Raw genomic sequence first — 26,060 nt, forward strand, 5'->3', positions numbered from 1 at the left:
TAGGACTGGTTCCTTTGCAACCCATAAATTGCTGACAAATGGGTTAGACAGATAAGCTTAAATTCCAGCATCCCCATAGTTACACACACACAAATTCAAATTGTAATTGATTTGTACACTACATGATCTGTCTTACCTTGTACTATAGGAGCCATCACTTTCTGTTGAGTATAGGCAGCACTTATGCTATTAGCAGTTGAATTGGGACCCAGGATCTAAAATTGCAAGAAATTAGTAAAAGATGTTGATTTATTTAGAATAATAGTACCAGAAAACCATTATTTTCCCTATGGAATGAACAGGAAAATTATAACTTGATTTTGTTTCCCAACCCACTCTTGCACCTGCTTTGAATTTACAAATAGTCCTTGATTCATGACAGCAATTGGGACCATGCTTAAGTGATAGTCATATAGTGAGACTGCATTGTTAGTAACAAAAATCCCTGCATCCCAGTTGCTGTCATTAATTAAATCCCATTGTTAGGTGAGGCAACTTTCTGCTGACTTTCCACAACCAGTCAGTGGGGAAGGAAGCAAGGGAGTGTAGTGGAGGATCAGTGAAGGTGCACAAGAGTTCAAGGGAAGCGCAAGAGGGATGAGGGGATGTGCGAGGCACAGGTCAGTGAGGAAGGATCGGGGAGGGTGCAAGGGGTTGTGCAAGAGCATAAATCAGGGAGGGTGAGTGAGAAGTGCAGTGTAGGTTGATGAGGGTGTACAAATGAGGGTTATGAGCATGAAGGTGCATGGGTCAGGGAGAATGCGTGGGGTGGAAGGGAGGGTCAGGTTGTAGTATGGTTGAGGATGCACAGGAGTGAAGAAGAGTGAGAGGAAGGCTTGGGGAGGGACATGAGTGGCCAGCAGGGTGTGAACGAAGAGGAGCTGGGGGAGGGTGCAGAGCTGAGGGGAAGACTTATCTTAGTGACTGGGATGACTTTCCCTGCCAGCTTCCCCATTGACTTTCTGGTCATGCACGAATTGTTTGCCAAGCGCCCAAATTGCATTTGTATGACATGGGTGCTGGGACAGGCAGAACTCCAAGCATCATTTGTTCAGCACCATCATAATTTTGAACGGTTGCTAAACAAATGGCCACAGATCAAGGACTACCTACACTCATATATACATCATCTTCCTGGCAGCAGATTTCTTGACACAAACCAGTGAAGTGGCATTCTCTTAAAAGAAATTAGGTAAACAAAATTGCTATATATTGAGCTGTGCAGCACAGTATTTAACCCGCACAGCAACCCATTATCAGGTACAGCTACGATTTTCTGAAAAAAATAAAATGCAATGAGAGTAAGAACCCAAACTGCTACCATATCTAGCTTCTTCCCCAGGTCAAAGAAGTAGCGTGCAGTTGTACTGTAAGCTTTTCCCATTTTGAACATGCATGCAATATCACAATGTACATCAAGAATAAAACAGGCAACTTGATGCTGCTTTTGTCATTTGCTTCCTCTTGATTCCCCCACCCCCGATGGAGACACCTCTTGTGAATAGCTCTGTTGCAACGAATTTTTCTTCAAATAAAGTGACCTCCTTAAGAATGCTTTTTTGAAATGAAAGAGTATATACAGTGTGCCAGTGAGAGTGCCAAAGGGGCACAGGCTGGAATTAATGTCTTACTGAGTTGGCTGAGGTATGCTGCAAGTCTGGGCTCCAGATTTCAAGCAGGGAGCTCTCCACCATGTGAAGGGTATCCTCAAAGGCCTGTTGCAATTCCTGGGCTTGTTCATCATAGCTATACAGAACTAGGTGCCTTAAAAGGCTGTGTATCTCACCTTGAGGGGGGGAAAAAAAGATCCCACTCTAGTGAAATGCATTAAAAAAAAAAAAGGGGGTACACAGAAAAGACAAACCTCTTCCTTGCATGCCCTCTGATCCTAGGTTGAAAATAATAAAATCCCCCCCCCCTTTTTTCAGGGATATAGGCATAAACTGTATCAGCTCAAACTCCCTGATTTCAGAACAACAGCCCTGGAGGTTGCTGTAGGGCTTGGTTTCTCCAGGGACATTCTGGAAAGGTATTTAAAAATGTCCTACATTCTAAAAATAACAATATTGGCTGACAGGGCTAATAAGTTAGAAAGTTTCAGCATTCTATGCATTCATTCTCTCCCCCCGCCCCCCCCCTCTCTCTCGTGTGTGTGTGTAAAACTTACTTATAAACAGTTACTTACTTATAATTAGTTGTCATTATTTTACAATCTAACTTCAAAAATCTTGCCAAGAAAGCTGCAAGGTCTTATTCAGGCAATTGCTAAGAGTCAGCACTAAATTGAAGGTACATACAGACGCACACAGTTTAAAGATAAAGGTTTTCCTATCCAGTCATGTCTGACTCTAGAGCACAGTGCTCATCTCCAGCATTGTCTAGACATTTTCCATGACCAGCATGCTGTATGCCAAAAACATACAGAATGCTGTTGTCTTCCCTCCGAAGTGGTATCTATTTATCTTCCTGCATTTGCACGCTTTCAAACTGCTAGGTCCAAAGGCAAATAAAAGACAAGAGAGTGAGAACTATCATGTTTCATCCCCTCAGTACTGGTTTTTAAATAACTCATTTACAGTCAGTTTTTTAAAATTAATCTGATTCCTTAAGATTACTATCATATCAAAGGACTCTAAAAGGGAGAAGAAAATGAGAGCCAGAGTAATTTACAATCTCCTGTAAATTCTAGCCCCACCTATCTGGGTGACTTTGGGCCACTCACACTCTCTCAGCTCAACCCACATCACAGGGATGCTGTTGAGGGAAAAATAGGAGGAAGGAATATTAGGAATGTCCACTGGCCCTGAGTTGCTTATGAAGTAATAAAGGTGGGATAAAAGTCTAATAAACAAACAAATAAGTACATAAATTAGCACCAACAGTTAAATATTCACAAATTGTTATGCTATCTGCAAACTTGGTTTTAGATATGTGTATTTGGTAATTAGGCTCATATAGTACGGAAGCAGCTTTTTGTGCAACTTCCTGTTACCCCAAGATTATTGAAGATCAACATTTGGAATCTCTATAAACACGGTCATTAGGCTCTGCTTTTGGACATCTCCATCAGATCTTTTCCTGATCTCCTTTAGGGCTATCCTTCTGTGCCACATCCAAAATTTGAGGAAGCAACTCTTGCAACTAACCTTTCAAGTTGTCAATACTTCGAACTATTTCCCCTAAAGCCTCCATAAGTGCAACATCTTCTAAGGGATTTCCCTCCTTCAGGCTGTGTTTCTTGCGTTCTGCCTTGCGACGATTCTTTGAGGAACGTCTACAACAGATCAAAGAGCATCTGAAAAATGAACTGGCTGACCAGGTGGTAGTGGAGAAGTGAAAAGAGAAACTAAAGGGATGGGAGAGGACAGCTTATAAACATTTCGTCTGATAAGTATTTTTGCATTTGCACGTGGCTTGAATTGGATGATGAAAGCCTTATCCCGAGATAGTAAGCCTGATATACTGTAGTTTGCACTATTTCAAGACTGCAGATGAAATTTATAGGACAAGATGATCACCTTAGGTTATCTCTGCTCCCCCCAACCCAGGGGTGAAATGCTCCCGGTTCGGACCGGATCACTTGATCCGGTAGCAATGGCGGTGGATGGTTCGGAAAACCGGTAGCAAAAATCCCTGCGCGCCCCCCCCCCCATGCCCAGCTGAGCCACGCGATCATCAGAGGCTTTTTTTTTTAACTTTTAAAAGCATTTTTTCTACAACCTCTTCGGCCAAAAAAATGCTTTTAAAAGTAAAAATAAAAGCCTCTGATGATCGTGCAGCTCAGCTGGGATCATCAGAGGCTTTTAAAAGCATTTTTTTCTGCAACCTCTTCAGCTGAAGAGGTTGTAGAAAAAAAAAAGCCTTTAAAAGCTTCTGGCGATCCCAGCTGAATTGCCTGATCGTCAGAGGCTTTTAAAAGCTTTTTTTTCTGCAACCTCTTAAGGTTGTAGAAAAAATGCTTTTTAAAAGTAAAAAAAAAAAATTGGCCATGCCCACCCAGTCACATTACCACCACCACCACCACCAAGCCACAAACACAGAACCAGTAGTAACAAATTTTACATTTCACCACTGCCTCAACCCCTTTCTTTTCTTGAAAATGGAAAAGTTGCACATCAGAAAAAGGCTCTTTTCTCCTATTATGCTTGTTTTCTATGTGCAGAAAGTTTTGATTCTGGATTTTTGTAGAGGGGAAATAAAGGAGATTCAAATGGAATACATCTGCCATCACACACAAACAGATTTACAGTGTGAAGATAAGCACATCATCATTTGAAGTGGGTGCATTCACATTAAAAAAAAGCTGCTTTAATGAACTGAAGAAATGCCTGTTCATATATATCTTCATATATATGAACCACCTCATTCAAAGAGCCTTGGTTTACAACGTCAAGGACAATGATAGTAAAGTTTGGAGGGCAATTTATCCATTTTCTTTCTTGTTTCACTATTAACTGTGATTATTGCCAGAGACTGAAACATTTTATGTCCTTCCCTTTTTGGGGAAATGTAATCTCTGGTTCCAATGAATAGCAACAGAATCAGCAAAGGAATTATTTTTATCCCTATCTCTTTGTTATCTCTCTGTACGCCCATGACCTGGGAACTGGAAGCATGTCATTAGCCATACACTCCCACCCCATTTCATATACAGCCAAGCTTTATAATAGTTTCAGCAAAAAGGTTTCATGCTTATAGATGGCATATTCTCTTAAGACATTACACTGAATTCCTAAAGGAGATTATTTTTAAAATGTGAAATTTTCTCTCTCCAACTCGGACAAACGTAAAATTCTAAAATTATTTTTCTCAGAGGTGAAAATGGGAAAACATTTTAATGAATGTTTAATAATTAATGATGAATGACTAATGTTTCAGGCCTCAAAGGAGCCAAGAGAAGTTGCTTTGTAGCCTGTTTGATTATCAAGCTCCCAGTGGAATTCAGAGAGAGCTAAGACAAGCAGTCTTTATCTGGAGACCAAAATTTTCCACTTGGGACATGAATGGCAGTCAAACTATTGTACACCAAAGCTATGATAAGGCAAAGTAACATACGCAGATATTCTTGAATTACTGTGAGTATATTTGGAACTTGTGTCACTTGCTGTCACCAAACTGCTGGTATCAGAAAAGAGATCCGATTCAGGACAATTTGATGCTTCGTGATCTGAAAAAATTAGTTACTTTGATCAATAAAAGGGGAAAACATTCACATCTTATCTGTTAAATAAATTCCTCTCTTGTTGCTTCATTTCAATAGCACTTTTTTGGACTGTTTTAGAAACATTCTGCAATAGGTGCATCCAACGAACGTGAAACCAAGGAAAAAGGTAGGAGCAGACCTATGATCCCTGATGTGAAATATTCAGAACTGCAATCTGAACTTTGATCTCTTAGTTAATAGGTGGACTGAATAAATCAGCTCTATCTAGTCCAGCATCTTATTCCTTTGGAGGTCTGGCAGATATTCCTGGAAACTTTAGTTCAAATACATTGTTTCCAGCATCTGGAATAGAGAAAGGCACTGCCTTTGAATACGAGGGTAGCATGGTTTCACCAAGGTCAAGAAAGTAAGAACTTCAAAAATTGCAATAATGTACCTTTAATGCTAATCTGGTGTAAATACAGAATTTTGGAAAATGTAAGAGGAACTTCCTACCCTGATTTACAATGAATTAATTAAAGACACTTTGAGGGATTCAAAATGCTTCTTCCTTGAATTGTTTCCATCTAGGCCAGGGGTCAGCAACCTATGGCTCCACAGCCACATGTGGCTCTTTGGGCTCTCTGCTGTGGCTCCCTGTCAAGTGATCCCAACACTGGCTGGCCCTCCCCTCCCTTCCCAGTCACTCCTCACCTGGCCTGAGAAGGTAAGGGCAATGGCAGGGAATGGAGAAGTGGCCAGGGCAGAGACAGAGAGATACAGAGAGAGAAGGGGGGAGAGGGAGGGAGGGAGGGGAGAAAGATATGTCAAAAGGATTTTGTGGTTCCCAGTGTTTTTTAACAACTGGTTCTCTGCCCTAATGACCGGCTGGGTAGGCGTGGCTAGAGGGTGAAAGTGAGTGACATCGAGTTGGCCATGCCCACCCAGGTTTTGTGGCTCCGTGTTTTCTTTTCTGTGGGAAACGGGTCCAAATAGCTCTTTGAGAATTTAAGGTTGCACACCTCTGATATAGGCTAAACTGCCATTTATGAGATCAGTTGCCAACTGATTCACTGCGATCTCCTGATTGTTTAAATCAGTGGTCTTACCACAGCCTCCCCACAATCTCACTTGTGTAGCACTTCATAACTAGTAGAAACCAAAAATGCAAAGTTTGATTATTTTATTGAAGTAGCAACTGAAGTTCCTGCTCTTATCTTAAGGCACTAACAAGGAGCTTTCTATGAATTAGTGTCACAAAACACAATTCCATTGAAATACATTACCTAGTAGTTCATTTTGGGCTTGCTGCTTACGCTCTCGAACTATAGAAAGGCGCTTACGATGGTGAGAAAATTCTGCTTTCTGTGTTTCCAAAAACACCAAATGATTTTTTTGAGCTAGAGAGGTGATCACAGTAAAAGGAAAATTATATACATGTAACTGAAACAGACACATTAAGAACTTTGATTTGCCAATGAACAATTTAAAAAAAAAAATCAAGGTTAGATGTTTTTGGCCATTTTGTCTCTTGTGGCCAGAGACAAAATATCCCATTATATGTCCTTACCTCACACCCACACTCTTTCCCCCTTCACCTAATTTGAATCTCATTAAGATCACCCCTCCAAGCACATCTCAGCTCTCAGGAAGCCTTACCTTCCAACAGAGATGGCCTGAAGTTGGTCTCTAGAATATCGGTCCTATTATATTTGTAAATCTAAAATGGAAAAAAAATTAAAAAAAATAAACTTCTCTGACAAAAAAACAAACAAAACACAACACTTTCTCACAGATAATGGAAAAAAATCAAGGTTTTCAGGACTCTTACTATTCTCAAGGCTTCATCCCAGGCAGTTCCTTCTAAAAGAAGCAGGATGGCCTCTTCATAGTCCTGGAAAAGGGTAAATCAAACATTTACTATCATTTTGTTAACTAATCAAATATTTCCTTCTCCTGACGCCTTTTAGCAGAAAAGAAATATTTGGGATGAAATCCCAAATCCTGTAATATTCATAATATACAGTGAGTACTCTGCTTGACCTGCTTCTAATATATATTTGTAAGTAAGTAAATAAGTGTGTGTGTGTGTGTGTGTGTGTGTATGCACCCAAAATGCCTATTAGTATTGGTATTACCTTTGCTTTCTTTTGCTACAATTGTTCTATTTCTATTTGTGGTTCTTCATATTTTGTGATTTCTAGCCTTATCACTTCATTGCAGGTAATATTCTGCTTCAATGAACAATTAGAACTGATATAACCTCATGTTCCAAATGCTTCTATCTTATCACGTCAACTCAGCCACAATGCTGTTCAAGAGCATCAGACGATGTAAACCTCGAATTAAAAGCTATTTCTAGCCATACATGCCTGAACCAGCTCTTGTTTTTTCCTTATCTGGCATCCTTCCCAGGACTTTGAGATAGCAAGCTAATTTTATTAGGTAGGTTAAATCTTTAGGATAGCAACTAGCAATACTTTAGCAATACTTATATTGTCAGTCATTCTACTTGCAGGAAATGGATGAAAGACTGATAGCTTTGCCACATAAACAGATGTGGCATGGACGAAGAGGTTTTCATAATAAATTTGGTGCCATTAAACAGGGTTCAACACTTGAAGTGTATACATTTGGCTGTAGCTAGAACACAGCATACAATATCCAAATGAAGCAATGTAACCACGGGGGCTTACAGATGAACTGCTCTCAGCAATACCATCAAAAATTAGTTTATACTTGAATCATATACTTGTTTATTCATGTAATAACTGCAGCTAGAATTGTATTTGCATAGATTTGGAAAGGTGAAGAGATTCCTGCAGATGAAAATGTGATTAAGAAAATATTGGTATGTGCAGAAATGAATAGATTAACACTTTCAATTAGAGGGAAGGAAGAATCTGATTATTATAATATATGGGATTTATTTTATCAATGGTTAGAGAATAAATATGAAAGTAATGTATGGTAAAGTTAAATAAGTTAAGAAGACAAATGTTATGATAATAGATATGTTAAGTATTAGTATTAACTAAGAGTAGATATAAATAATGAATATGGTGGTAAGCTTTAATTATTATGACACGAAAAAATTGTACCCAGATGACACACTGTTTAATGAATGACGGAATGTTTTGTATTAAAAGAAAATTTAATTTTTTTTAAAAAAATACTACCCTGTTTCCCCGAAAATAAGACATCCCCTGATAATAAGCCCAATCGAGCTTTTGAGCACATGCGCTAAAATAAGCCCTCCCTGAAAATATTTAAATGCAGAGCTGGAAATCAGGTAAGACAGCAAGAGGAGCCCCATCTTGCTCCACGCACCCCAAAATAATAAGACCACCCCAAAACTAAGACCAAGTGCTTATTTCGGGGTTCAATAAAATATAAGACAGGGTTTTATTTTCAGGGAAACATGGTATCTTTCCTCTCTTATCAAATATCCTTTGAAATGAAAGATGAAGTAACAACATGGAAAAAACTGGAGGCTTATAAATGGAAGATGAGGACATGGGAGTTCTACACAAAAGGAAAATTGTCCAGAAACATGGGGAACAAGTCATGGTGTTACAAATGGAAAACAGACCTACACGAATTTTGATTTACATCTAATCATCTGAAGGAGGAAGCAACTCACTGCTGCTCAGAGTTCACTTTCTATTTTCAAATACAGGCTAAAGTTACAAGGAAAGATGGGACTCTGGAAATAATGTCACAGATCATCATGCAAATACTATGATTTATGTAGCTCTGTCAGATGTACAGAATGATAGCACTTGGGTGGTGATGTCATCATTCTGGCATAATCATGTTTTGCTATAGACATGTTTTGCGAAGAGAGCCACATGTATAGAAAACCGCAGATGAAAAAGTGGATCAGAAACAGAACAAATGGAAAGGAGCAAAATAGAAACTATACCTTGGCATATTGTTCTAGAAGAACTGCTGCATCGACATATTTTCTTTTTTCAGTAAGTCTTCCTGAAAGAAGGAAAGTGTTCAGGAGAGGAAATGCGAGATTTTAGAAAGCTATTTTTTCCACTCCTAAAATCAAAGCAGAGATATGGTGCTTCTACAGTATTTCAAGTCTGTAAAAGTTTCACAAGCCTCCGAACCAAATGTACCTCCTCAATCACTTTTCCCTATTCTTAAACTTTGGCAACAGGTATATGAAAGGGTACCATTCCCCCCCAGCTATGCAGTCCCAGGGAGAGATCTTGTCCAAAGAGTTGCTAAGGCTTAGTGGTGGTGGCTTACATCAGCTGAAGAGAGTGTGTGCATATTCTTTCCCAACACCTGAGCCCCATATCCTACTTGGCTGGTGCTAAAAGACATCTTCAGAAGTCTGGCAAGGTTGCTGTTTGAGAAGGACCCAACAAAAGTCATAGGTGAAGATTAATGGGCCTCTTTGGGTCCACTGGGAGATGCTACTCAGGGTCACTCATATCCTAGTGATCCTGCCACAAACTCCACACAGGGCTGCCACTGAAATACATTCAAAAACTTCAGCAGGTGTAGAATAGTGACACATGTAGTTAAGTGTTTTTCAGCATGTGACACCATTGGTAGGTTGTTTGCATGGCCACTGGTATGATTCCAGGTGCAATTCAAGGTCCTGGTAGTCACCTTTAAAGCCCTTCATGGCTTGAGACCAGGTTACTTATGGGACCAGGTTTCCAGCTGCTTCTATGTGCCCTATCTGGTCAGGCAGCAGAGGGCAAAGAATGTCAGTTATCAAGCCCCAGGAAGAGATGCTTTTCGGTCATGGCATCCACTTGGCTGCTATGGGTTTTATATATATATTTTTTGCATATGCTTTTATCATTTGAAATAATGTTAGCAGCCCTGAGTCATATATTTGTGATGGGCACCCATATAAACCTATGGGCAGCGATATAAATCTATGAATAAATAAAATAAGGCATGACAGGTAAGATGCCTTTGGCCATGTCACAGTTTGAATGAATTTCTTTTTTTATGTACTTTATACATTTTTCTTTAACATACATAAGTGCTTAGTAAACAGTGTATTGTCTGGGTCGGTTTACTTGTACATAATAATAATAGTAATAATAATATTATTCACTTATACCTAGCAATAAAACTTCTAATTTCTATCTCTATTGTCTAACCATTGATAAAACAAATCCCATGTTAGAAAATATTCTGTATCTTCTTTGTCCTTTATCTTTAATGTTAACCTATCCATTTCTGCAGTCTAGTATTTTTCTAATTATATTTTCATCTGTAGTGTAGGAGTTTTCTCATTCTTCCAGTGCTAGTTTGAATGAATTTCTATATGTTGATCAACATACAAGCAAAATTAATTTCATGAACTAATTGCAAACAGTGGGGTTCATCTGCAGGTATTTATCTTTGTTTTCCATGCCTCTCCAATCCCCCTCTTGATCTACCTCTCAGCTGAAATTTAGACTGCATGTTACTCAGAGACCATGCCTGTCTTTTTTCCTGCTCTGGTTCTTAAGTGATTCTGACAAGTGCCATGCATGTCAATTGTACTATCTAATAAGAATGAACAGTATTTTTAACCACCACGTTTGTGTTCTTGGAAGGGAAAAGAAATGGGAAGACGATAATACAATAAAAAACATTGGGATGGCTAAATTTGGAAAGGAGAGTCAGGTTTAGGGTAATGTGGATGCTCACCTGCCATGCTCCTCGCCAGGCTAGCCAGCTTGTCTTCAGTGTAACAAAGCTCAGCAGCTGCACAGAGAGCCTGCTGCCAGTTGCCACTGATCAGAAAAGCATCCAGCGCTTTCTCAAAGGCACCGCATCGGAAGAAGATCAGCCCAGCTTGTCCAGCAAGATGCTTCTGGATTAAATATTCTCCGTAGGCATAGCTGATGGTCTGCAAAAGATAGTTACAGGGAAGTGGACCTGGGCCTTCTCACAGATCAGAGAGTTGATTGTTCTTGACTGTTCTTGTAGATGACCGGCAGATGTTTAAGTGAAATTGTAAAGTGTGCATTCTGTTGCTCAGCTGCCAAAGGAGCACAGGCTTTCTACCTTCTCTGTGGCGAGGTTGAGAAGCATCTGAAGGTGTGCTATAATTTTGCCTTTTACTACAGGCAGTCCTCGACTTACAACAGTTCATTTAGTGACCGTTCGAAGTTATAACGGCACGGACATAAGTGACTTATGACCATTTTTCACACTTATGACCTTTGCAGCATCCCCATGGTCAGATAATTTATATTCGGATGCTTGGCAACTGGTTCATATTTATGACAGTTGCAGTATCCAGAGGTCATGTGATCCTCTTTTGCGACCTTCTGACAAGCAAAGTCCACGGGGAAGCCAGATTCAATTAACAACTATGTAACTACCAGTAATTTAATGCCTAGAATGCATTTATCAAATGTGGCAAGAAAAGTCGTAAAATGGGACAAAACTCGCTTACCAAATTTCTCACTTAGCAACATAAATTCTGAGTTAAATTGTGGTCATAAGTTGAGGATTACTTGTAGTTGGTCCTTTATTTGCAGGAAAGACTGATAATATGCATGGAAAAATTATCAGAGAATTCACTTTGCTTTACGAAACCTCCCAAGGAGGAATCCCTGGCAGATTTCTATACCAGGTTCTACACAACCCTTAAGGCGGACAATTGCAGATCAGATTACTTCTCTAATTCTAAAGACAACAGATCACATTTAAAAGCTTACATGAACCAGAAGCCACAAACCAAATTTTATGTAAGAGGAACTTCTAGCTAAAGAACTCTGGATTTGATAAAGAAAGGAAATGTTCAGAGAAAGATATCTGCCACTGTGTAATGCGTATTTTATGACTCGAGTATAGCTGCCTGCTCTCACCAGTAAAGGACAGCAAATAAAGATGAATGGAAAACTATTTGTGTACCTTGTATTCTTGTGTGCCTGGCAAACAGAGCTTGAGGGCTTCATTATACAAATTCTGTTCAACCACCAAATTTAGGAACTCTGGAAAATGTTCTGGGCCTGAGAAAACAACAGATATTTTCTTCTGACACTCAAAAGACAAAGCCTTGCACAGGCCTGTTGGAGCTAGTTTTAATTAATCAGGATGACATTTTATTTTAAACTGCAACATGTAAGATGCCCAAATTCAAGAAACAGTTTCAACAGCTTGCAGTCCAAATCGTTCATACTTCAAATCCTTTATTTTTCTTTTTCAAATCTGGATGACTGCATAGTACAAATATATCACACCTGGGATTTTGGAGGCTCAATATATTTCATCTCCCTTGGCAGCCACTTACCCATTTAAAAAAAAAATCAACAGATTTTTTTAAAACAAAGAAGATAGAAGCAACTGGGGGAGGAGCCTCATATGTTTATCTTCTAATTCATGGGATTTTATGTTCTACATCTCCATTTTTTAACGCACAAGTCCTGCACAGCGATCCATCCTCAACATTCCAAACATCCCCATCGGCCTGAAAAGATCTCCTCCCTCTTTACTATTTCTCTCCTCAGTTTCCACTGAGCTGATTCAAAACCTTTCCTAAAGCATGATGGGTTGCATACATGCTCTTCCATGAGTTTAGAGGCTCAATGGCTTCTGTATCATGTTTACAAAAAAGGCTGGCCATCAGTAATTTCAGTCATTTTTAGGCAGTATAATGTTGCTAAAACAAAAATTATTGCTTATTCATGATTTTCTATCTAGGAGTCATGTTTCTAATGTACATACCACATTTACTAAGGTGATAGAGCGCCTTTGGAAATCTCTTCAAATATTTGTCTATTGAATATCGCTGATAATTGATTTCCATTTTCTTAAGTTTGTTTAAAAATGGGAGATATTCCTTAGGATCCTGCAAGTAAATAAAAAAAGTAACTGACGTTCGGACTGAATTGCCACAGTAATTAAAAAACACTGCAATAGCATGCTTATCTTTACATGAAGAGAGGCCACCAAACTAATTTCTGATACTTGTTACAAATATATTTCTACCTTTTGGTATTGTTTTCTGCACCATTTCTTTTGTTCTTCATTTTGCTCATGGGTAATTTATTCTATTAACTATGAAATCATACAAGGCTTTGTTGATAAAACCACACTGTGACTTCTGATATTATGGAAACCATAAATGTTCTCTCCCTGCCTCCCTCTCTCTCTCTCCCTCCCTCTCCCTCTCTTTCACACACACACACACACACACACACACACACACACACACGAGTCATTGTTTGCCATTGGACAAGTCCACCACATGTGGTAACAGAACAAGCAATACTGAAAAACAAGACTTGCACTGAATGTACAACTTATTGTATTTTACAAATGCTGAAGAGTTTGAGTGGTGATGGTGATGATGGCAATTTTTGAATGCATTTCATAGTTTTTCTCATAACATAGCTAGACCAAGATTTATGGAATCAGAATAAGATCCAATCCTACCTTCTGAGACTTCTCAGCAACCATGATGACTAAATCAAAGTCATATGTCCCCAGTGAATAATCATACAATTCACTGACATCCACCAGATACAGCAGGTATTTCAATGCTTCTTCCACTCTGACAGATCCTACTGTTTCTGAAGTCTGTCCTATTAAGATTAATTTTAATTAAAAGCCAGACAATGTTTCCAAGTATAATACGAATTCAGTCTTTATCAATTCAATACTGAAAAAGCAAAACCTTATCCAGAAAAAACAGGTAATAATGTACTGAGCAAACCCTAGCTTTGGGCAAAAGACTGCTATTTTTGCTAATAGACAATACAGAGGTACTTCTCTGATAAACTGAAATACTTTCTCCTTTTGTAGTGATTACATCCTTGAATCAGAATTGCCAGCTACCAATTCCTGCTATTTTCTCCTATCCGCTTCTATAAAGGGTTTGTAAGGCATGCCTTTCACCTGACAGATATCTTATGGGCAAGGAAGTGAAAATCACCTTTCAATTTCTACTCTATAGTAAAAACAGTATCCTGGGAGATACTTTGGAACTCATCGTACTTTGAGTGACTGGGTATTGAATGAACTAAAGAATAATAAGGTCATTTCCATTTTAGCATCTTCCAGAATTACTGAACACTTTTTGTGCCAGACACAGCAAAGATATTACATCATTTCAGTGATGGCTTTGGTGATGCTATGAAGAGTTTCTAACTCAGTAGTGGGAAACTGGTCTAAGCTCTGTTGTTTTATCTTGATGATGTTGTCTTGTGTCAAAAATCTGAATGGTCTTTGAAATGATGCTCACCTTTTCAGTGAGGAGATCCACAACAGCAATCTGTGTAGGAGGTGCATAAGAGGGCAATTTGCTCTCAACTTGACTGACAGGCAATCTTATGTCTTTATCAGAGTAATGGATAGTCAATAATATCATTACTTGGAAAAGCCAAGTACCATTGGAGCCCTGAAGAAATCTTCTCCCTCTCTACTCTATTCCCACTCCACCATACCTCTCCCTTGCCAGTCAATCTGGAGTACTGACTTTTGGCAACACTTTAGATTTACAGTAAATATGAAGATGTGTGTTATCTGTCCATCTATTTACTTTTTAGCAGATTTTTTTTTAAAAAATATACATCTTTATTCTCTATGCAATATGGATTTATGCCACTCAGTAATTTTTGTAAATTGCAGTTCAAAGAGTAAAACGAAAGCCATAAAGCCACACAACGTATATTTAGTGTGTGTATGTGTTGGTTTATTAATCTGCTTTGCTTGAGTAGAATAAATCACAATATTAATTTGGCTGCCATTTGAAACTCTACCATTCCTGACGTTCACTCACATACAACAAAGGAGAAATTGGGAGGAAGTGTGCTCTACACACTGATTACTTGAATCATGATTTGGGAAGCAATAGGAGCGCTGCGCAACTAAACAATCTAATGCAGTATTGTACCTTGAAGCTGACGAATTCTCTGCAGGGCTGTTTCCAGTTCTGGAGGACTCTTTTTGACATGAGAGGTCAGTATGGCTAAGCAGTACCTAAAGAGTCCAGGAAAAAAAAAGGAAGAGTTAAAAATTGAGAACTTTGAGGGTTTGGGATTTTTTTAAAAAAGAAAATTCTCTCATGACAATTCTGACTGATGTAGGATTGCTACTGAATTCTACTACAAGTACACCCAGAAATTTTTAAAACTGGCTATTTGATTAGAGCCCAATAAAAGAAACACAATTTTGCCAGAACATCACTGAGGTATTATTAACATGGAAGAAAGGGCTAGTTTTCTTTTTCCAAACCTATTCTCCGTTCTCAACAGGCTTTGGCTTGTATCAATATGTGCGACCCTAGACAGTCAGTAACAAGGCCCCATAAGATTGCAAACTTTTAAAGGAAGTTTGTTGTGTGTATTCATGAACTGTATTATATATTTTGTATGCGATCACAATTTCCCAGTTGAAAATGGGGTTGAATGATATATGTCAGGAGTGTCAAACTGGTGGCACGTAGGCTGGATGTATCACGTGCAAGCCATGCCCACCCCAGCTCTGTGAAGGGGAAAAACATCGCAAAACGTCACATGATGGCAACGTGGTGAGTTTGACACCTATGATCTATGTGTTGAAAGATTGGGAAACTTTTTAAAAAGTCTGGCACAATGGCATGTATGAATGCAGCATGTCTTGATAGACAGAAAAGAGACATGATATGCTTCCTACTCCGTAAATCGGAAGTACCATTCGCTCTTTTTTCAATTGGTGAAGGTCCATCACCTGTAAAAAGTGAGGAAAGAGAGATATGTCTTCCCTTTTCATAACTCTTGCACTTGAGCTGCTTTCTGAAGATGGACTATCATTAAGACTTTTCCTAAGTATGGGGCTGCATCCTGGGCTTTGTTACAACTTGTTAAAAGTTTGATAGTGTACGGAAACTGTCTTTGTATATGTAGATGTTTTGTAATTTTATGTCCCATACTTAGCAGCACTGATGTTCTCCATTGCTTGTCTCATGGCATCACAGATGATATTAATCTTTTTATTATTGGAAGAGTGCAATTTGTTGACATTGGTGGAACCCAGAGAGGGGTACATCGTTTTTGTGAAATCTTCTTCTCTAGGAAAGGGGAAAAATGACCTTGCTACATTTACAAAGCAAATGTACATATACACAGTGTAATGGTGTTAGGCAATAATATTTACTAAAAATATTTGGTAGAGCCAAACTATATGCTATGGTTCCTCAAAAATAAGAAACAAAGTGTTTGGGCACAAAATTCAGCTTTCATTAATACTTTATAACATCCATAGTATTCTTGAAAACATGCAACCAAGCCTACAAAACACTCACAAGCTAAGCCAATAAACAGAGACAAATTTCAGCCTTATTCATATCATCAGATATATTCTTTCAATTCCTTCCTATAAGCTTTACTTCTATTCAAATAAAAAAATTGCAGAAGAAATCACGAAAGTATGAGAAAAGTAAGTGTATTTGCAGAGTTTGGGCAGATTGCAAAATCTTGGTTCAGAAATTAAATATATTTAATTGTTATAGAAACAGAACCCTCGCTTAACAGTTATTTTGATAACTTCCCCTCTATTCCCAATCAATATGTGAACTTATCAAGTTTCAACCAAAATGTTCCATTTCCTCTCTTCACTAATCTAACCTTGCATTCCTCAACCTGAGTCCCTCTCAATACACTGGATCATAACTCTTAACATGACTACTGGCTGGGGAGACAGTAATGGTACAGTTTTAATCCAACATACATGAATTGCATTTCAATTGGGGAACTTTGCCTCAATTCCTATGGATAGTCCAGATTATTTTATTCTTTTTCACTTCATATTGTTCTAAGGATCCTCATGCTGATCTCACTCAGCATATTAAATATTTGCTGGAGTTGGATGGAATCTAATTGTGACTTGCATATTCAAGCATTTAAAAAAGCCAAGATGTCTCTTCTTAAAAATACAGAGTAGCTTTGATGGTGATGGAAAAATAATTTATAATACCATTTATTTTTCCTGGCACCAAACGAAGCAAATTTCAGAAGAGAAAGATTACTAATTAGAAGGAAGTATTCCTAACCCCTTTCACTGTTTCAAAATCCCTCTCAAAGTGTAAGAAACAGTTAATGCTCTGTCTTAAAAGCCAATCATAAAAGCCAAATACTCACTTCAGTTCTGTGAGGAACAGGTTGATATAATTTACAGAATCAATTTGTTTTATAAATCTTTCCACATGATTTAAGAAAACCTGAAAAGAAAGCAAATATCATTAAATTTTAATTAAACTGCCATATATTGTACAAGTATCTATTTTAAAATGGAAAAAAATACTCCAAATTATCGTGATGAAGTGACTCTCATTGCTCACCAATTTGTGATGGAAAAACCTGAATAATTCCCATGCAACCACTCTACAATAATTGGAAAATAATTATATTGTGTTGTGATACAGCAAGATTTCCCAATAAACCACTAACTTTGGTTAAAAAATAGGAAATGTGTTGGCATCTAATCAAGTTTACATCTTGCTTCAGAGCTATCCCTTTTTCCTAGCTGATCATATAAATGGATATAACAACCTCCCTCCAGGCCATCAATCCATTATGAGTTGGTGAATGTACTGATGACTCTTAAAGACCAAGTGGTGGCAAAAAGAGGTGCCATCTCCCTGTCCTCATCCTGAAAGACTATCATTTGAGTTCACAGGACTCTCTTTCCAGTCTCTCTGCCATTCCTTCAGAAGATGCCAACTGAGCCAATAGTTTCCACTCGCCTTTGGATTGTGGTCATAGAGCAGGTTGAGATTGACTCGTAGCTTCCTCATACATTCAAATGCTTCTTTAAATTGGAGGCTAGCAGGAGAGGCAGAACAGAGTTTGTCAGTTCCAATATGACTGCAGAAACATCAAGTTGCACAGCCTGAGGTCAACCCATATAGACCTTAGTCAACTCAACTCACCTATCCAGCCATTTGCGAACCTGAGCTAGAACAAGGGCTCGATGATGAATAGCTTCCAAGTTTCCTCTTGGCACCTGTAGAGATCCCAGCATAAATTCACTGTGAATCAGAGGAAGACCCACAGATGGCTCTTACTGATCTATAGCCACTTGACATTAAACACCTTTAGTACAAGAAGCATCAAGCTTTCAGTTCAATAGTGGTTTGGAGTGGAATGAAATCTATTAGTCCTGTTGAGCATGCTGATGAAAATTATGATTATAGGCTAAATAAATCAATAAAATACTTCTGGCTGAAGTATTTTATTTTATTGAACTCCAGGCCATTCAGCATATCTTGCACGTGTGTTGCTGATATACCAACTCTGAAATCTCCATATGGAATGGAGACACAACAACCATCTGTTTTTGCTCCATATATAGGCACACATGTATTATATAAATGTACCTCCCCTAATAGGAGATGAAATAGACCTCCTTCTATCTAGGCCAATTCCAGTGGTAGGTTGCTACCAGTTCGCATTGAATCGGGTAAACCGGTAGCAGCAGCAGCGGGAGGCCCTGCCCACCCACCCAGACTCTTCTGCGCATGCGCAGAAGTGCCACGCACAAGCGTGAGTGCATGTGCACGACTGAAACGGTAGCGACGGGATTTGGAACCCACCCCTGGCTAATTCATATGAGCAGGAAAATCACACAGTATGGTTTCTAATAGATTGTACTATTTACTTTACTGTAAACAGTGATACCCTGTTGTTTGAATTAACACTCTTTATTCCATCCAATATGCTATTTTTTCCATATGGGTAGATATTAGATAGTATAGATGAGGCTGCTCTCTGAAAGGTGTACTGCAACAACAGGCAGCTGAATGACAGGTGGTTTCAATTTATTTTTAATTGAAAAATAAAGGACTATATGTAGGACTCTATACAATCATTTGGGGGAATATGCACAAAGAAAAAGCACTAACCTGCAATATCAACTTTGTGTGTTGTGGCACAACTGTGACTATCCGGGCTCCTCTTTCAATCTTGCGTAGAGACTCACTATTGGGGAGAGAAGTGCTGCCCAGACCTGTTTGCAAAGCTGAAGGTGCCACAGTCAATAGCATAAAAACCCAAACTCAAGATCTGTCAGCTTTTATGAATGGGACAAACCTACACTTAAAACTAAAGCATGAAATCATGAAATGCAGAAGTAAAATTCTTATATAGTAATTTAGAATATGACTTGAAAATCCCAGTGTCTGATTTGAGAAGTAAAGTCTCATCATGGAACTGCTAACTAGCAAGATATATTTAAGTATTATTCAGGTTAATGCTACCCTACCTCCTCAGGATAAATTGTAGCTGTACTCAGTGATGTAAACATTAGTATTTCCTTGTTTCCCAGAGAGACAAAATTCATAATGTCACAAAGATGCTATTTTCAATTAAATCAGTATGTTCTCAACTCGAACATTATGACCTCCCTATAAAGTTGGACACAAATATGCCCAAAATCATAATTGGACTGAGATTTCTCCTTAAGAACTTAAACACAGTCTAATAAGTAGAAAGAATGTCCTGATCATTTTTGAAAGGGTGACATTGTTGAATAAATAAAAGGGCTCCTTTCCTCTGTTTTACTTGGCTTACTCATATGTAAATGTGCATATATCCATCCATCAATATGTGCAAAGAAATAGAAGGCCGTGTTTGGGCATCTTGCTATATGCACCCAACTCAATATCATGCAATCTGTATCCCTTCAATCCCTTCATGCTCTTGGGCGTAGACAAGCTAAAATGTGTGCGTACACAGGAAATGCAGCAAAGGAAGACAAGGTCAGGATGAAACACCATAACCTTCCTTCTCATCATGACAATATTTTGCAACATACATACAGCAGAACGTTCAACATGGCATTTCAACTGGCATTTTGAAAATGGGATTGTAGAGTTTAGGGTGGCCAGGGTCATCCTCTTTGTGCTACACTCCCACGGAAAAGTGAATGACTATAAAAATGCAGGAGTCCAGCAGAATCTTGGACAACTAACAAGCAATAGTTCTTCATAAATGAACAAACATATTTGGAGAAGGGTGCACATGGTCAAGAGATAGAAATTGTGATTTTTACCTTTCAGGGATGTGTTCCTTACAGGGAGGCACTGACAAGTATGGGAATGTGTAGTCAATAAGAGAAATTCATCACTGATTGAAAAGGACGTAATATTTGAAGAAACCTATGAAAAGCAGACAATCAAACTGCTCGTTGGTTGGGGGAGACATTAAAGGATTATGGACATAGCAGATGATATAAAGCCATGAGAACAATCAGTACCTCAGTATCATTAATAAAAAAACGGCATCTGTCAGTCAAGCCAAATATGGTTTCCTAAGAAAGAAAAGCAGAATGGAAACCAGAGTTAGAAAACAGAACAAAGAAACCAAAACCCAAAACTCTTAATTCTGATGAGAACCAGTTTGGTGTCATAGTTAAGGTACTGGTCTATAAACCAGGTTACTGTGAATTCTAGTTTCACGCCTTAGGCATGAAAGCCAGTTGAGTGACTTTGGGCTACTCTCCTTCAGCTTAACTTACTACACAGAACTGTTGTTGTGGGGAAAAAGAGGAGGAGGAGGAAGGAATATTATGTATGTTACAGTCAACTTTATCAAGCCACTTACTGAGGTTTAAGAACATTGGATTCACCTTGTAATCTAGTCACTATGTCAAAAAACCTGATATTATTACTTTGGCACAACTTATTTTTAATAAACATATGCTGGCTTCAAGTAATCATTTTACTCCTTTCTAAATGCTTGCACTCTCTGCTCAATTATCTTTTCTAGGATTTTCAAAATACAGTATAGACATAAAGTTCTTTCCTAGCTGGTGTAGCTTCTGACAGGTTGTATCACTTTTTCCTCTAGCAAAAACACAGTAAAATAGAAATTAAGCAGTTCAGCCTTCTTCCTATTGCCTGTTACATTTTGTCATGTTCTCCAACCAGAAGATCAACTGCTTCCTTGATTTTCCCTTGTTTCTCACATAACCTTTTTTTGTTATTTCAAAAACAACTGCCCTGATTCACATGGAAATTTAGGGAGTTAAAACATCTATGTGGATTTTTCAAAATAGAGGTAGCCCGGGTTTGCTATATAAACTTAGTAGTTATCCTGAAGCCAGTGGTGAAATCCAATTTTTTTTTTACTACCGGTTATATGGGCGTGGCTTGGTTTAGTGGGCGTGGAAGAAGGATACTGCAAAATCTCCATTCCCACCCCACTCCAGGAGGAAGGAAATTGCAAAATCTCCATTTCCACCCCACTCTGGGGCCAGCCAGAGGTGGTATTTGCCAGTTCTCCGAACTACTCAAAATTTCTGCTACCGGTTCTCCAAAACCTGTCAGAACATGCTGGATTTCACCCCTGCCTGAAGCCCAGAGAACTTGAACACTAAGTATGTAAGTTTGTCTGTTAAGCTCCAAGCAGCCAGGCAAGATCAAAGAAGCAAGAAGTATTCAGATTTCCATAGGATAGTCTGAAGTAAATACAGAACATTGGGGAAACATAAGAGGAACTTCCCACCCTCATTTGTAGTAAGTTAATTAAGGAGGCATAACTTTAAATGATTTGAAATATTTCTTCTCATGTTTCTTGCCATCCAATCATGTTGCCATATATAAGAGAAGCTGCCAATTGACTTGCCTGCTACCTCTGTCCCTTTTCCATTCTTTTCCTGGACTTTCCACAATCAATCATAGTTAAAGACTTCAGGAAAAAGAATCTACCTATGATGGCACCACAGTGGTTTTGCAAGCCAATTAATCACAACTGATAACTTCTGCATGGCTGAAAGTATATTAACCCTAAGATGTTATGTGCCATGAGCAGTTCTGTGCTTTTCTACTCACAATGTACGAATGGGATTAAGAAGAATAGCAACAGACAAAGGTTATTTAAGCAAGAAACACTCAGGAGATATGCATGGTGGACTATTGGCACAGCCCAAGATTTCCATACTTGTTTACTTACTTCCCCGTCAATTACAGCTAGTTCCGTCTGCATACACGGGGATGGAAACCGAACAGTGGAACCATTATTATTCATCCAGGGGATGGCAACTGGTTTTTCAGCTCCTGGAGCATAAAGGAGAGAGGATTGATTATCAACCTTTAGGAAACCCAGGGATATATATCAGTAGGTGCAATTTGATTCATTTAGCTTCATATCCTGGATACTGTGTTGGTTTCAGTCAACTTGGCATCTTATAGAGCAACAGAGGCTGCCCCCAAATCTTTGCACATAGATTATGAATGGCGATAATTTACATGTTTGGGAAACTGATAAGAGAATTAGTAGAATAAAGTAGGATAGTTGGGCCTTAGGAACCTCCTTCACGTCAAATCTGCCCAACATGTTTTCATGCTCTGAAATCTCTACAGATTATTAGATACCTCAAAATGCAGGTTTATTGTGTTTCATATATACAATGCACCATAATACAGCATAACAAAGCAGAGACAGGCAAATTTTGGGGCCCCAAAGATGCATTACAAGTCAAATCAGGGCTCCTGTATACAAGAACTATCATGCAATTTCTTTTCTTTCTGAGAAGAAGATAACAAAAGGCAGTTTTCTCTAGTCCAGTAGACTGGGCCTTGGGAATTGGATGGGGGGAAGATTTGGCAAATTTGAACATGAACTCTGCAAGAAAATTACAAAATCAGCCAATGAATTTACAGGTTATTTGAGCATGTAAAATTGCCTTAAACTGAAATAAAGCATTTCCTCCCAATACTGCAACATGAGGTGGCTATATGAGCTAGCATATCGTTTTGAAATTATGGAAGGACATTAATTTGTTTATATTTTCCAAATATCATAATTCTGTTTTCTCTGCTAGGGAGAAGAGACAGCTGGAATATTTCCTTCTTGGTTAACTTTGGCTATTGGGCAATTTGACTCATGGGTTTTCAAGACCTTAGCAGTTCCTTCCTAGGTGGAATAAGGACTTGGGTTCTGTTCCAAGCCCAAACTAATGGAGTACATCACACATACCCCACAGATACTTCAGGATTTGCCCATCAGAAAGCTGCAGAGCCACTGTTTTGGTCTTCGGATTACAACACAGGCTGATCACATCACCATCCACGCTCACAGGGGACCTATAAGAAGGGGCAGAAAAGGGAGAAATTTGGGTCAATTTATGCTGTCTTGCAATCACAAGAATGTTGGCAACGACCACAGGGAAAAGAAGTAGAAGTATCGGAAGCTCGAACCTCAATATGGAGCACTTGTAAACTGAGCTTTACAAAGCTTTTTTAACATCCCTGCCTCCATTGCTCCAATAGTTTTTGCTGACAATGCACTTTTATGAAATATTAATAATTACTATTATTGCTCATTGCTAATTTGTATCAGATGTATGAAGATTCCTGGTATTTAGGTCTGGAGTAACTAGGCTACACATAGTACAGAATATTGAACCATAAGGATTCTGATTTCTGGTCCTTCAGTGTAGCTGTAAATTTCACATTGGGCAAGTTACTAGTTATCAGTCTAACTTGTTTTCCAGGATAAAAGGGATGAGCTGCCCTGAGTTTTGGGAGAGAAAGGTAAAGTACAAATGTGGGCAATAAAAACTCTCTATAACAAAATCATAACGAGTACCTCAAAAATATTAATATTAATTTGGGTTGTACAAACTTAAAATCAAAAGGGCAAAATACAATTCTTGGTATACATGGGCTAGATGCAACATCTACTAGAAACTCATTCAAGGAGCTGCATCTTTTCGACAGCTGCCCTTTCGGTTGCCACACAATCCTGGCAAAGAAAGTTTAGTTCAAGGTGTTCTTGATGGGTACTACATGCAAACCCCATACTCTAAATTCACATTTTGTCCTTTGAATCTAAAGTGATGCACAACCATAATAGCAATGACAGGAGAGCAAAATTGAAGGGCATTTGAGATAGGTTAACTGTTCTTATGCTTCCTTGAGAGACTCAAAATCAGCACAGAATGACAATAGCTTTTATTACATTGGAGCAACTTTTGTCAACTTGGAAATGGTTTATAAGGGTTTCCAAAGTGTACCAAAGTTTTTCTTTGACCGAAGCAAAAGCTGACTACCAGTTTACATATACAGGATAGCACTGATATTTGCCTTCATGGATGCTCCACTGAGCCTCATGGGTCTTATTGACATAATTTATAATATGACTGCACATGAAAAAAATGTATTACAAAGTTACCCATAAAAAGGCCAATTTGCATAGTCCTCAACTTACAACATTCATTTAGTGACTGTTTGAAGTTACAACATGACTGGAAAAAGTGACTTTCAACTTTACTTGCACTTATAACCATCACAGCATCTCCACAGTTACAGTCACATGATCAAAATGTGAGTGTTTAGCAATTGGCATGTATTTTAGGACAGTGCAATATCCTGGGTTCATGTAATTGCCATTTACAATGTTTTCAAGCACAACCAATCATGCACCTTAAAGGACTGTTCCACTACAATATTGTTTAATGCTTTAGAAATACGTCAGCAAGCTATAAGAGAAAAAATAAATATTGAAGATTGCCATTGTCTCCATCACCAGCATTCATGCTACCAAAGCTTCTATGTTAGTTCAACTAGCCAGTTTTTTTAAAAAAGCATTCAGGAGGAAAGTAGTCTTTCATTCCAGAACCACACAAAATAGTTTGATTTTCATTAATGCAATAAACATAAAACCCTCTCCAGTACCAGATATTGGCATAGCCTTCTTGTCCTGAGGAGCACATCTTCAGATGATGAATAACTGTGTGCATTGGGAGGCAGCCCTGGCTAGCAGCTAAGAATAAGTCATCTTGCAGCCAAGTAAGAAAGCGAAGCCACAGTGGATTTCTTCCTCTTTTGTCATCACACAGGTCAATTCTATAATAATTGCCCCACAAAGACAAAAACATTTAGATGAGTGATTAATGCTAAATTACACAATTTTCTAAAATATATCTAGGCAAATCAGCAGAAAATATGGACTCACCCAAATATCAATGACTCTATAATAGTTTTCATGACACATGTATTCGATGGTAGTTATTATAATTTAGTCAAAGGTAAATTTACATGTGTATATTCACTGTCACCATCCATGAATGACTTCATAGGAAATTTATGCCATCTATTCTCATGTCAATTCAACTGCAGTGCTATTAAATCATTCACTTATTTAATATGTTGACTAGCAAGTCTTCTCCAAACTTGGCATTCTCCAGATATGTGATCTAATTCTTGGCAATTCTATGAAGTGAAGCCACACATTTGGAGAGTGAAGCAATTGGAAAAAGCTGTGTTACAAAATCTAGGAAGAATTGCCTATGAGAAACAGACCTGAAAGCTACTTCATACATTTTACGGCATTCTTCCCAACTAGAAGTTTCAAAATAAGAGTCCTGATAACTGCAGCCAATATGGATCAATTCTTATTTATTCAATTTACACCCTACCTTTGTTGACGAGAGACAGAAAGAGTGAACTCTACTAATTATATCTTACTATGGATTATGTGTTAATTTCTATGTACACTTCCCAAACGGCAACTGGGAGAATCCAATTTAGAAAATGAAAGAAAGAACCATCCTGGAAATTGAGGGTCCTATAGAACCATTCCGTCTCTAACCAATGACTCCAATTAGTGCTTTCCAGAATCAAGTGTAACATCTAATACCTGTATGATGTTTCCAGCCGAGGAACTGCAGCTGTAAATCTTTTTCCATCAACTGCACCCATCTTAACTGTAGAGTCCATTTCTGGATGATTATCTGTCAAAAAGCAATAAGGTTTATCATTAAGTTAAATCACACACAGCTTTTAATCTTTATTGCCACAATATTATTCTTTAAAGTTATAGCCCAGCGAATAAAACATCAGGTGGCCATTTTGCATGGACACCTCCAAAAATAAGTTTAATGTATTTTCTAACAGAAGTATTCTATAACTTCTAGACAAATATGACCTATGATTCTTCTATATCAAACATTTCCTGAA

The 26,060-nt window shown here is 38.3% G+C and overlaps 1 protein-coding gene across 1 annotated transcript in view; it reads right to left on the reverse strand.

The window, feature by feature from the left end:
* The window catches only part of ELP1 (elongator acetyltransferase complex subunit 1), a 45,842-nt gene that overhangs the window by 1,704 nt on the left and 18,078 nt on the right, over window positions 1-26,060 (reverse strand). The window contains exons 13-36 of the mRNA XM_070938488.1: window positions 25,741-25,834; window positions 24,777-24,947; window positions 23,077-23,183; window positions 22,051-22,154; window positions 20,354-20,407; window positions 20,150-20,255; window positions 19,002-19,117; window positions 18,030-18,103; window positions 17,844-17,922; window positions 17,239-17,318; window positions 16,032-16,169; window positions 15,015-15,100; window positions 13,556-13,704; window positions 12,845-12,968; window positions 12,032-12,129; window positions 10,817-11,018; window positions 9,069-9,130; window positions 6,975-7,037; window positions 6,803-6,863; window positions 6,430-6,543; window positions 5,056-5,167; window positions 3,147-3,274; window positions 1,632-1,786; window positions 137-215 (exon numbers count right to left, since the gene is read on the reverse strand). Of these exons, the coding sequence (XP_070794589.1) occupies window positions 137-215; window positions 1,632-1,786; window positions 3,147-3,274; window positions 5,056-5,167; window positions 6,430-6,543; window positions 6,803-6,863; window positions 6,975-7,037; window positions 9,069-9,130; window positions 10,817-11,018; window positions 12,032-12,129; window positions 12,845-12,968; window positions 13,556-13,704; window positions 15,015-15,100; window positions 16,032-16,169; window positions 17,239-17,318; window positions 17,844-17,922; window positions 18,030-18,103; window positions 19,002-19,117; window positions 20,150-20,255; window positions 20,354-20,407; window positions 22,051-22,154; window positions 23,077-23,183; window positions 24,777-24,947; window positions 25,741-25,834 (2,556 nt within the window). The remainder of the gene's footprint in view (window positions 1-136; window positions 216-1,631; window positions 1,787-3,146; window positions 3,275-5,055; window positions 5,168-6,429; window positions 6,544-6,802; window positions 6,864-6,974; window positions 7,038-9,068; window positions 9,131-10,816; window positions 11,019-12,031; window positions 12,130-12,844; window positions 12,969-13,555; window positions 13,705-15,014; window positions 15,101-16,031; window positions 16,170-17,238; window positions 17,319-17,843; window positions 17,923-18,029; window positions 18,104-19,001; window positions 19,118-20,149; window positions 20,256-20,353; window positions 20,408-22,050; window positions 22,155-23,076; window positions 23,184-24,776; window positions 24,948-25,740; window positions 25,835-26,060) is intronic.

Source organism: Pituophis catenifer, unplaced genomic scaffold (genome assembly GCF_029215685.1).
Source record: "Pituophis catenifer annectens isolate HBS135680 unplaced genomic scaffold, rPitCat1.0.hap2 SCAF_2, whole genome shotgun sequence".
NCBI classification, from domain to species: domain Eukaryota; kingdom Metazoa; phylum Chordata; class Lepidosauria; order Squamata; family Colubridae; genus Pituophis; species Pituophis catenifer.